This window comes from Vipera ursinii (assembly GCF_947247035.1).
Source record: "Vipera ursinii genome assembly, chromosome: 2".
NCBI lineage: Eukaryota > Metazoa > Chordata > Lepidosauria > Squamata > Viperidae > Vipera > Vipera ursinii.
The window spans coordinates 277,266,891-277,279,346 of record NC_139513.1 but is presented as its reverse complement, the minus strand read 5'-3'; the positions used below and the strand labels follow the sequence as shown (position 1 = coordinate 277,279,346).

The 12,456-nt window shown below is 41.5% G+C and overlaps 1 protein-coding gene across 1 annotated transcript in view; it reads right to left on the bottom strand.

Moving 5' to 3' along the window:
* The window catches only part of ADAMTS12 (ADAM metallopeptidase with thrombospondin type 1 motif 12), a 174,143-nt gene extending 162,003 nt beyond the window's left edge, over positions 1-12,140 (bottom strand). The window contains exons 1-2 of the mRNA XM_083353126.1: positions 11,876-12,140; positions 5,954-6,315 (exon numbers count right to left, since the gene is read on the bottom strand). Of these exons, the coding sequence (XP_083209252.1) occupies positions 5,954-6,315; positions 11,876-12,002 (489 nt within the window). The 5' untranslated portion in view covers positions 12,003-12,140. The remainder of the gene's footprint in view (positions 1-5,953; positions 6,316-11,875) is intronic.
* Positions 12,141-12,456: the final 316 nt, after the last annotated feature.

Here is a 12,456-nt window from a genome sequence, read left to right as displayed (position 1 = left end):
AAAAAATTAAATCATCAAACAAGCATGCAGGGAAACCATGCATAAATTGTACCCTTAAAACATTTGGGTTGCAAACTTTAAAAACTACAGCTTTATTCAGAATGCCATTGACAATCTTAAGTAGCAGAAGACAGGAATAAGGGCCCAATGGTTCAGTAGGTAGTGTGTGTAGAATAAATCTAATGTCAGCTTTCTCCTACTATTTGAAAATTATGGGAGTACCCCAGATGTGCAGAGCTGTCTTTGCCATTGCACTTTCATCCTTGCTCCTTTTCTTGGCAACATCTGACACCAAAATCTTTGAAACTCTTATTTAAAGGCTTTCTCCTGATACTTTTTATGATGGTTACCTGTAGAAAGCTAACAAGACAGACAACATTTCCATCCCTATTAAGCTTTCTTTTCAAGCATGCTTTTGAACACAGCTCCAGGAGATTTTACAGACCTGCCGGGAAGCAAAGCTTTTTTCATTTCTCTGTAATGGGATGGAAGCCAAAAGGAGGGAAATGTTCTCAAATGTTTACATTGGCTTTGTTTAATCTGTAGAAAGAAGGAAGAGCTAAGGATCAAGAACATACTTTGGGCTGGAATTTGGCAGGCTGCAGCTGCCTGCCAACTCACTAAACCTTCTTTTTTTTTTATTAGGGACTAGGCCAAAACTCAAATCATTCTCCAAATTCCAGATATTCTGGTTGGCTTGGAATCAACTTGAAAGCCTTGTTTTGAAAATTCAAAAGAAATTCCAATTTTCTTTTCCTGCCCCAGAAAATATGTCTCAAGTTTTCAGAGTGTATAAATCAGGTGACATGGTGATAGAAACTCATATTGTCTAGAGCAGGGGTGTTAAATTGCCAGCCCGTGGGCCAGATGCGTCATCCAGAAGCCGTGCCCACCCCATTGACGGCAATGGCAAAACTGTCCCGATATATTGCGTGACATCACGTGACATTGCGAGTTTGACATGTCCGGTCTAGAGGTGTCTCTACTGTCAAAAGAAACGCATGGCTGCAAAAGGACCTCTGACATTCAGTATTAAAATAGAGCAGATATTCCCAAATCTGACAACCCCTGATATGATGGGACTGCAAACTTTTAATCATGGGAATCTCTGGAGACAAAGAACATCACGTGTGTTATGCCATTATTACACAAATGACATGAAGTAGCAATTGGCATGATGACATCATGATTCACATGATGTTATTAGGGTTTCCTCCAAATGCCTATACCTATAGTGGCTATTACCATTGCTAGATCCCAAGATGTAGCCTCAAGTATCTAGAGATGACAGAGAGAAAACAGCCATTTATAGTAGGGCCAGAAGCATGGCAAGTTTCCTTGAGAAGCACAATGACTGAGATAGTGGCAATAACAATAGCACTTAGATTTATATACCACCCCATAGTGTTTTACAGCACTCTCTGCATGGTTAACAGTGTGAGTATATTGCCCCCAACAATCTGGGACCTTATTTTAGCCATCAGAACATCATCAGATGATGAAGCAGGGTATATGACTAAGTTTAATGACTGAGCAAAGCATGGTTCTTCTTTTGTTTTTGTTTTTCTTGGGAATTTGAGGTTAGGCCTATTGGTCTTATGTGACTTTTCATATTTCCTGTCTTAAAAGAACAGAAATCATGAATTTTCAGTAATTATGGCTGGAATGGATCCCAGGGAAAGAATGTAGGTTTGATTCACAGAAGGAGGAAGGGAATGCCCGGCTGTTACAGAAAAGAGAGTTGAATCCTGGGAAAGCAGAAAGTATGGGAAAGAAACTCAGCACTATTCCATCTTGATTGGGTTGGGTATCTGTTGAAGCTGAGAGTAGCCTTCACAGACTTTCAATATTCTGTTACAATCACCCAAACTTTACATTTCAAGGCTCCAGGTAACCCCTGCTTCCTAAGCTGCAAAAATACTGTTTCCCCCAAAATAAGACCCACCGACTGGTTGTTCACATCCACAATGGGGCAGGAATCCATGAGGCATGCTGGTGCCGCTGCCACAAGCAACACCAGAATCCCCCCAGGATGGCAAGGATGGCTCCAACTGTGTGCTATTTAACCCTAAGCATCCAGACTGGAGCCTCAGCAGGCTTAAAGGAAATGGGCACTGCCTCAGAGCTGCCTCACGCTTGCAGGTCTGAGGGGGAAGCAGCAGCAGCAGAGTGCTCCGCTTATCACCTGCCCTGCCCCATTGAGGTTGCCATCCCTGCCTGGAGTCTCTGCCTCCTTACCAGCCCGAGGCTCTGGTCTAGGCATTTAGCACACAGCTGGCACTGGCGGAGCCATCCCAGGGGGGATTCTGCTGTTGCTGTTGCTGCTAGGCTGTGCTGGGCCGTGCCCTGGCACTCTTCCTAAGCCAGCCAATGTGCATGAAAATACTGGGCAGTGGGCGAAGGTGGACTTTGGGAGGCAACGGCGCCCCACTTGCAAGCAGGAAGTTTCCAGTCTCTGTCATTTCTTCATCCAGGTGAAAAGTGTTTGGGTGCCTGTGGGGTGCTTGGAAACCAAGCGATTCGCTTCGTTTCCAAGCGCCCCATAGGCGCCCAAACACCTTTTGCCCAGATGGAGAAATGACAGAGACTGGAAGCTTCGTCTGCTTGCAAATGGGGTGCTTGGAAATGGAGCGAATTGCTCCATTTCCAAGCACCCCATTTGCAAGCAGACGAAGCTTCCCGTCCCCCTGTGGGTGAAAAGTACGTGGCACATCTTGATCGCCTGCCTCCCCCACACATTGGCCTCCATGTTCGGACCTACCTGCACTGAGCAAAGGGGACAATAGGCTTGCGCTTGCCGCCTCTTGTGCTGGCCACACCTACCCACCCAGGCTTATTTTGGGGGTAGGGCTTATATTAGGCCCATCCCCTAAAATCAGGCAAGGGCTTATTTTCTGGGTGGGTCTTATTTTCAGGGGAACACGGTAGGTATTAGCAGCTCCATAGCAGAATCTGTCATTCTTATACAGTATATGAGGAAAAGAAGGGACAAAAGAAGAAAAAGAGAAGACAGAAAGGAAATCTAAGACATGATAGGTTGATCTTAAGTCACTAAAAAGAAAGGACTGGATAACTTTATAGAAACTATATTGCACCAAGTCCAAGAGCTCATTTGAACCTCAAGCTGGAAGCATGGGTCATCTGGGCCTTTGATCACTGCTTTTTCAAGTTTTTCAAAAAGTATCTTGTTGGTAAGGATAAAGTTTTGTCCGCAACTGTTTTTATTGGGTATTATTACAGATACTACTGTTGTGGACACTAAGCTGATGCTGAATTTAATTACGGCAGCGAGACTTTTAGTAGCGCAATATTGGAAGAAGGAAGAACTGCCGACTATAGAAGAATGGACTTTAAAAGTTTCCAATTTGGCGGAAATGGCAAAGATTTCCACGTATTTGAAAGACCAATCGCAACCTAGATATATTGTGGAGTGGAGAAGATGGATTGATTATATCCAGAATAAATATGGGACTAAAAAGTTTCACTTAGCATTTGAATAAGTAGTGGATTTATATGATGTATAACTAGCTTGTAGTTATTTTATTAAGAGTTAAAGTGCGATAGAATTTAATATTTTATTGTTGTTTGCATATTTTAGATTATGTTTGTTTGTATTTTTATACCCTGTATTTAGCTCTGGGATGTCGGGGGAAGGGGGGAGGGAGGGGAGAGTTGGGGAGGTTTGGGGAGAGGGGGGGGAGGGGAGGGGTTTTGTATTTAAAAATGTACTGTAAAACTTTTCAATAAAAAAAGGTATCTTGTTGGGTCACCTAACGATAGGTTCCATGAAATTTTGCTCTATTCCTACAGAGCTGTTCTTATATTTGGCACAAATACAGGCAGCCCTTGACCTATAATCACAACTGAGCCCAAATTTTCTGTTGCTCAGTGAGATATTTTGCTCCTCTTTACGACCTTTCTTGCCACAGTTGTTAAACAAATCAAAGTTGCTAGCATGTTTGTTAACTGAATCTGCCTTCCCCATTGACATTGCTTGTCAGAAGGTTAGAGCAGATGATCACATGACCCCAGGACACTGCAACCGTCACAAGCATGAGTCAGTTGCCAGACATCTGAATTTTGATTCCATGACATGGGGATGCTGCAATGGTCTTAATGTGAAAAGCAATCGTGTCACTTTTTCCAGTGCCGTTGTAACTTCAGACAGTCACTATTTAAATTGTTGTAAGTCGAGGAATACTTGTCTATGGAGAGTGTCAGTCATCCAGGTCATGGTTGTCCCAAAGGTGCTTTTTCAGGAGGCAACTGGACTTCCTTGTTTTCTTTCGCTTCTCATCCAAAGAGCTTCTTCAGCTCTGACTGGATGGTGGGGAATGGAGATATTTATTTGAAAGAAGGGTCAAAGAGGACATCTATGTCCAAATTGAACAGCCCTCTCTCAACAGAGGAGGAGGGATATGACATCATCTATCTCTAGTCTATAACACAGTCCTTTCAGCAGTTCCAAGAAGGCTCCACACCCATTTGCACTACTCAGGTGACATCGACAACACCGATAAACCTCCAAATGGCCTCAACGACTCTCTAAAACAGACATGTCAAACACAAGGCCCGGGGGCCGGATCCGGCCCGCAAAGTGGTTTCATGCGGCCTGCGAAGCCATGCTGTAAACAGTGAGGGAACGGCCCCCACTGCCTTGGCCCTGGCCCAGAGACCCTCCTTCCGCCAGAGACCCTCAGATCTGTCCCACTCCTGCCCAGGCCCCCATAGGCACCCTTGATGCGAACGACGTAGAGCTGGCCACGCCCACCCAGTAGGCCATACAAACTCTAGCCACGTCCACCCAGTAGGCCACACCCACCCAGGCCACACCCACCCGGCCCCCTGAGAGCAACCGCAATGCTGATGCGGCCCTCAATGAAATTGAGTTTGACACCCCTGCTCTAAAAGAAGGCAAATGACAACTGTCTGCAAGGAATATATATCCTTCCATTCCCCACCATCCAGTCAGAGCTGAAGAAGCTTTTTGGATGAGAAGCAAAACGTCTTCAAAGAAAAACAAGAAAGTCCAGTTGCCTCCTGAAAAGGCACCTTTGGATCAAGCAATACCTGTAGGTATGTTTCACATGAAGCTTAATGTGTATAATAATCTACTTTAGACTTTATCATCTTAGGTCCCCTAATGTTAGTGCAGTCAACTCCATCCTCCACAAATGCTGACCATGATGACTGAGGATGTAGGAATGGTTTTCTTTGCATTTAGTTTGTGGACAAATTATGGTTTTATTTTCCCTTCCACATCTCCCATTTGCCTTCTGAGGAAACAGAGGTAATGATATCCAGGTACATCTGTAGCCATGGACTCCAATGGTAGGTGCAACTAAAGGATCAAAGCCCAGACATTTTTAACATGTATTGCACACATTGCATATACCCAGAAATAGAGGTGAGGTTGTGGTCATATGGTCACACTTGCAGTAACCACTGCTGCAGATATCTACTATTGACTGATGGATGGATTGATGTGATATATTCACAATCTCAATCCATGTGGCTTCTCTAATAGTGACTAAGAAGCCCCCCTATAACAACAATTATTTATTTTATTATTTTATTTTATTTTCTCTTCCAATTTCTAAACCACTCATCTCCCTCAGCACTTTTATGAAAGCACTGATGTTCTCTGAATTCTAAAGATGACTACCAACCCCAAAATCTAAGAATCCTAGAACAGCCATAAGTACACATAATTGCTCAGATTCCTGCACAGTTTTTATGGTTTAACGTAGGATGAGTTTAAGCTGGCCTCAAGATAAAATTTTCCCTCAAAATCCAGTTGTAGGTACCAGATAACTCTTTCTATAATGCTATTTTGGTACATTTTAAAATTAGCTTTTTTATGCATAGTTCCTAAGATTGAGCTGATTTAAGACTAACTTCCTTTTACAGTTACAAAGGGTGATAAAGATTTCCAAATAATTCAGTCACTTACTAGCCCATTGCAAGTACTGATCACTGCTCTTCCGTTTCTGGAATCAGAATCCATGACCGTCCCAATAAGGTGACATTGCGTGGCTACCCTTGGAAGGATTTTAGCACCAAGATAGTTGCCATAGCGCTTTTCCAGAACATAATTATTGGACAGTAATTCTCGGTGAAGAGTTAAATTGAAGAAGAGATCCTTGTTTTTGTGCCTAATTTTATAATATGATTTACTGTCTCTTCTCTTAGAGTCTCTTTTCCCTCTGAAGTTTGAAGCATGGTGATTCAAATGGTAGGAGAGAAAGTGTCCATATCCATCTACTCTTTCTGGGCTAACCACTTGGCAATCTTGCAGCGCTTTAACAAATTGATCTAGGAGAGAAAAAGAGTTGAAACTTAGCTTTTTAAAAAAGTGATCACTATTAATATTAGAATTTATTACATTTACAGCATATAACATCATGCCATTATTCCCATGCCAAATTCAAAGTTTGAACCATTGAAGCTCATTTGAGACACTGTGTTTACATCCTGCTTAAAATATATCTATTGAAATAAATGGCCCTTAAAGTATAATAATAATAATAAAGTTGGAAGGCACCTTGGAGGTCATCTAGTCCAACCCTCTGCTCAGGCAGGAATTAATTATGACCTGATTTCAGTACATCTATAGTAAATGAGATCTTTCTCCTTAGTGCTCTTAAAAATAGCCCTATAGCAACTCCTAAGGAGCATCATTTAGGTGTGAGGCAAGATTGTTGCTGCTTTTAAATGTCCAAGACTTTCAGAAACTCTTAATTTATTATCGGTCAATGAGTCAAAGAACTTTGACTGATGGGATCCAGAACAACTTCCTTTGCTGTAGCAATAGCCCTCTGGAACATCCTGCCCCCACCCCCGCAGGTGTGGTTTGCCCCCAACCTCCTATCCTTCCACAAGGGCCTGAAGACCTGGCTCTGCCAGTTGGCCTGGGAATCAAATGGGGGGGGTTGAGTTCCACACTGGAGGTGGCTATTGGACTAATTAGCTGACTCAGCCTCCCCTTTGCACTTCCTGCTTCCCCTCCATCCATCTTCTTTAGTTTCATATTATTGTACTTCCATTTCGTTTTATTCCTTTGCTATTGTTGTGTTTACATTTTTTATCTTTTTTTCTGCTTGATTGTTCTAAGCTGCCCAGAATAGTCCCACAGCGAGATGGACAGCAAATACATTTAACAAATAAATAAATAAATAAATTATGGGTACAATCAATATTATAAAAATTAGCTTTATATGCTTTGATTTTAGTGTAATTTTTTCATTGTCTGCAATTCAACCCTTAGAAATGTTTCACTCTTTAAAGTCAGCTAAAGTCATCTTGTTAGCTTCCAGATAATGTCAGAGCTATAGCTTCCAGAATTTCTAGCCAACGTATCTGGAGGACAAGCCAAGCTTTGTAATGGTTTGTGTTTTACTTTCTACTTTAATGATTTTTTAATTGGCATAATGAATTCTTAAATTGTTTTACTTTTTACATTACCTAAAAGACAATGTAAATAACATATAGGACAAGATGAACCTTGTGGGGGTCATCATGAGAATATTTTGTTTCAGTTTCATTTCAAATAGATAAATAAAATACTATGATGACTTGTCCTCATCAGCTTGTTCTCATCAAGACATTTTGTTTTGATGAATTCCCTCTAAAATTATTCTTTGCATAATTTCATCTTATGTAGTTCATGCTATGTTTCTAGCAAATAGTAGCACCTCGCTGACCTTGAATGATCTCACTAATGTAATCAGGATTCTATCTGATTAAAATTTCAGTGAGTGATTACTGTGAAAGTCCAGAACTAGAATGAGAAATAAAAAAGAAATATTCCAAATGAGGCAGTGATTTAGTGTTGCCCATGAAATCAGCAGGAGTTGAGTTCAGCTCAAAGGTGGATATTGATGCTAATCAAAAGAATGTCAATCAGTCAGCACTGCCACACTTTTTTTAGCTGAAATATTTTTTAAATCATCTTGAGTACTTACTATCTAAACTACAAGAAATGGAGGAATAAATCTCTCCTTTTGCTTTCTTACATCCAGTCCAGCTTCCAAATACATGTTGAAATCATCCATGAGGGATACCCCAACTCATCTATCTATATGATTGTAACACTTCTGAGGCTAGTAAAGAGCAAACTATTAATAGTAAATTATGAACTGATGTAATCTGTATGTATTTGTATTACACATACAACATACTGTAGAAATATAGAAATACAGATATGTTTTTATTCTCCCTCCTTAGGAACTACTTGGAGCATCATTCTCTTTTCTGATACTGTCCAGTAGTAATTGCTGGCCCCAAAGATTAAAGAACTAGATATTGGTAATAATGGTGATTTCCAGTCTTCTAGGTGTAGCTCAGAAGTTAATGTAGTTTTCATATATGTTGGGACTGCAACTGCCAACATTCCCAGCCAGTGGCATGCCATCCTATTTGGGAATTCTGGCAATTGCAGTCCGAATCCCATATGAAAAGCAGCATATTGGTAAAAGTTGGAGTAAACTAGTCATAGATTAGCTCCTTCAATTAGTTGTACATCTAAAACACTCATGCATTCTGGCCAATGCATTCAGAGGCAATTGAATACGCTAGCCTTGTTCTAAGAGCTCATAATCTGTGAGTAGTTCATACTATATAAAGTCTGCTTTCTCTTCTGTACTAGGAAAACAAGCTAATGGTAGTGCAGTGGTTAGAATGCAGTATTGCAGATTGACTCTGCCCACTGCCAGGAGTTTGATCCTGACTGGCTCAAGGTTGACCCAGCCTTCCATCCTTCTGAGGTCCGTAAAATGAGGACCCAGATTCTTGGGGGCAATATGCTGACTCTGTAAACTGCCCAGAGAGTTCTATAAAGCACTATAGAGCGGTATGTAAATCTAAATGCTATTGCTATTGCTAAAGCTGATAAAGTGCAATTTAAGCCACTGAGACTACTGAGCTGTCAAGATTGAAAAACATTTCTTTACAAAAATCTAACCAAGTGTTTCTCAACTCTGGCACATCCCACAATTCCCCAGCCAGCATTTTCACGACTGAGAATTCTGGGAGTTGAAGAACACATGTGTAAAAGTTGCCATACTAATATATTCGCAATAATGACAGAGCATCCAGGAGCTCTGGACAGTTGGTGCTTTTAGAAAGTGCAAGTCCATTGGTGACCTATTATACAACATGGTGCAAGTGATAGATTTCTGGTTCTCCATCATGTCTCTGTTGTCTGGATTGCATTTCAGTTTGTTAATCCTCATCTATTCCAAAACAACTACCAGATACTTAAGCACAATTTTCTTTGCCTTCTTTGCCCTTGAAGAATACAAGTAGTTCCTGACTTACAACCATTCATTTAATAACCGTTTAAAGTCACAATAAGGGACGCGGTGGCTCAGTGGGTTAGGACGCTGAGCCTGTCGATCAGAAGGTCGGCAGTTTGGCGGGTCGAATCCCAAGTGCCACGTAACAGAGTGAGCGCCTGTTACTCATCGTCCCAGCTTCTGCCAACCTAGCAGTTCGAAAGCACGTAAAAATGCAAGTAGAAAAGTAGGGACCACTACGGTGGGAAGGTAACAGCGTTCCGTGCGCCAGTTTGTCCTCGGACAAACGCTGGCTCTTCGGCTTTGAAATGGAGATGATCACTGGCCCCCTAGAGTCGGAAACGACTACCACACATGTGCGGGGGAACCTTTACCTTTACCTAAAGTCACAATGGCACCGGAAAAAGTAATTTATGACTGTTTTTCACATTTCATGACTATTGCAGCATCCCCATGGTTACATGTTCAAAATTTGGACATTTGGCAACTGGCATGTATTCATTATAGTTGCAATGTCCTGAAGTCGTATGACCACTTTTTGAGAACTTCTAACAAGCAAACTCAACAGGAAAGGCTGATTCACTTAACAACCATGTTACTAATTTAATAATTGCTGTGATACCAATTTTACAATTGTCTTGCTTAGCAACAGAAATTTTGGACTTAATTGTGGTCCTAAGTCAAGGACTACCTGTATCCCCTTACTGATGCTTCTTTGTGGCAAACCTCCTCACCTGTGCTTCAGTGTTGTAACTGGTGTAATGTTCAAAACCCTGAGCAACCAATTGGATAATTAAGGTACTACAGGTCCCCAATTTACAACCACAACTGAGCCCAAAACCACAACTGAGACGTATGTTAAGTGAGTTTTGACCCATTTTATGTTTTTTCTTTCCACAGTTGTTAAGTGAATCACTGCAGTTGTTACCTTACTAACATAGTTGTTATGTGAATATGCTTTCCCCATTGACTTTGCTTGTCAGAAGGTCACAAAAAGTGATCACATGACCTCATCATAAATAGCAGGCAGTTGCCAAGTGTCTGAATTTTGATCCCATGACCATGAGGATGCTGCAATGGTTGTAAGTGTGAAAAATGGTTATTAATCATTTTTTTTCAGGGCTGTTGTAACTTTGTAAAAGGTAAAGGTAAAGGTTCCCCCGCACATGCGTGCTAGTCGTTTCCAACTCTAGGGACTGGTGCTCATCTCCGTTTCAAAGCCGAAGAGCCAGCGCTTGTCCGAGGACGTCTCGGTGCTCATGTGGCTGGCTTGACTAGATGCGAAAGGCACATGGAACGCTGTTACCTTCCCACCGTAGTGGTCCCTATTTTTCTACTTGCATTTTTACGTGCTTTCGAACTGCTAGGTTGGCAGAAGCTGGGACGAGTAACAGGCGCTCACTCTGTTACGCGACACTCGGGATTCAACCCGCCAAACTGCCAACCTTCTGATCAACAAGCTCAGTGTCCTAACCCACTGAGCCACTGAGTCCCTTGTTGTAACTTTGAACAGTCACTAAATGAACTGTTGTAAGTCAGGTATTACCTGTACAAAACTCAAGAAGTGGAGTGGTACTTGGAGATGATTCTTAACAGAATCAAACCCATTACAATGTGCAACATTCCCAGGATACCTGCCTGTCAAGCATGCTGTTAAAACTGTACAATCAACAGCTGTGAAAATATCAAAAAAAAAAACCCATCAGTATTTAAGTGCAAGTCCCAGGCCTTGCAAACAGGGCCTCAAATGTCAAAACAATTCCTTGTTCATGCAAATGGCTATGAGTAATAAACAGCCCTCACATAGCTTTGCTGGATTTGTGCAATTTATAAAGCTCATCATAATAAACTGTTTCTTGTAGCTGAAATTAGAAGACAAAGCCCTTTTATTCATTATTGCTTTTTTCTTGAGTCAGATACTTTTTTTTTTTAATGACTGTTGAATCAACTGGTCAAACTCGATTTTAGAAAACTGCAACTGGAAAAACAGAATTGTTCAAAATCCCGTTCAGAGTGGTTTCTGGAGCGAAACTGATTCTTTTACAGAGAATGGTCATCAATGAGCATTTTTCTTTCTTTCTTTCTTTCTTTCTTTCTTTCTTTCTTTCTTTCTTTCTTTCTTTCTTTCTTTCTTTCTTTCTTTCTTTCTTTCTTTGTAATTTCAGCGTGGAGGCGACAAGGTCACCGGTTAACTGGATGCAAGGAGGATGGGTAATAATAATTGCAATTTCAACAAAGCTCCAATTTTGTAGGAGGGGAAAATATTGTGAATGTCTCTGCCCTTTAAGTCTACTACAATGCTTCTGTGACCACTCTTACGAGCGGCAGTGGGCAGTGATTGTTCTACTAACAGAAGGAAAAAAATGTTACATATAATATACAATAAATCCAGAAATATCAAAGAGCTTAGATGCATTCAACGGAGGAGAAGAAACTTTAGCGACTTACTTGCTGATGGGTCCTTTGTTTTGCAAACTTAAGATCCAGAGTGCAGGAATGTGGAAGAAAGATGACCCATTTTCCTCCGCTTTATGCAGCTATTGTAATTTTAAAACAAAACAGAACAAAAAGCTACTGACCTTGCTTCTGGTCTGGAAAGACAAATCTCCCGGGTGGAGGAGTTCTAGCATAGCAAAATGCCTGGATGTTAAGGAGGTGAACCCAAAAGGAAAAGTTTGCAATCCAGGTTTTTTGGATACATGGCATGTTTTGAATGCAGGAAACCGAAACGGTCCTTTCTTTATTTAAAAATGCCTAAGTAGTGGTGGAGGTGGGGGGGGGGAGGAAGACACCCAGTCACATTGTATGGCCAAGGACGGTGAAAATTAGTGCTCAGAGGGAAAAAAAAGGGGAGGGAGAGGTGAAGAATCTGTTCTTAAAGAGGAAAGACAGAGCAGGGTTTTTTTTTCTTCTGGCAGAGGGAGTGATTAGAAGTCTTGGTGTCTGATTTCGGGGGAGAAGGAGGGTCTAGAGGCAGCTCACAGGGAATCCTTTTTCACACACATGTAGCAGACAGAATGCATGGCTGCTGGACCAAAAAAAGGAAAAGAAACTCACCCACCCCTTTTCAGCTCATCTTCTAGGGCGGGAGTGTCCAACCTTGGCAACTTTAAAACCTGTGGACTTCAACTCCCAGAATTCCCCAGCCAGCCATGCTAGC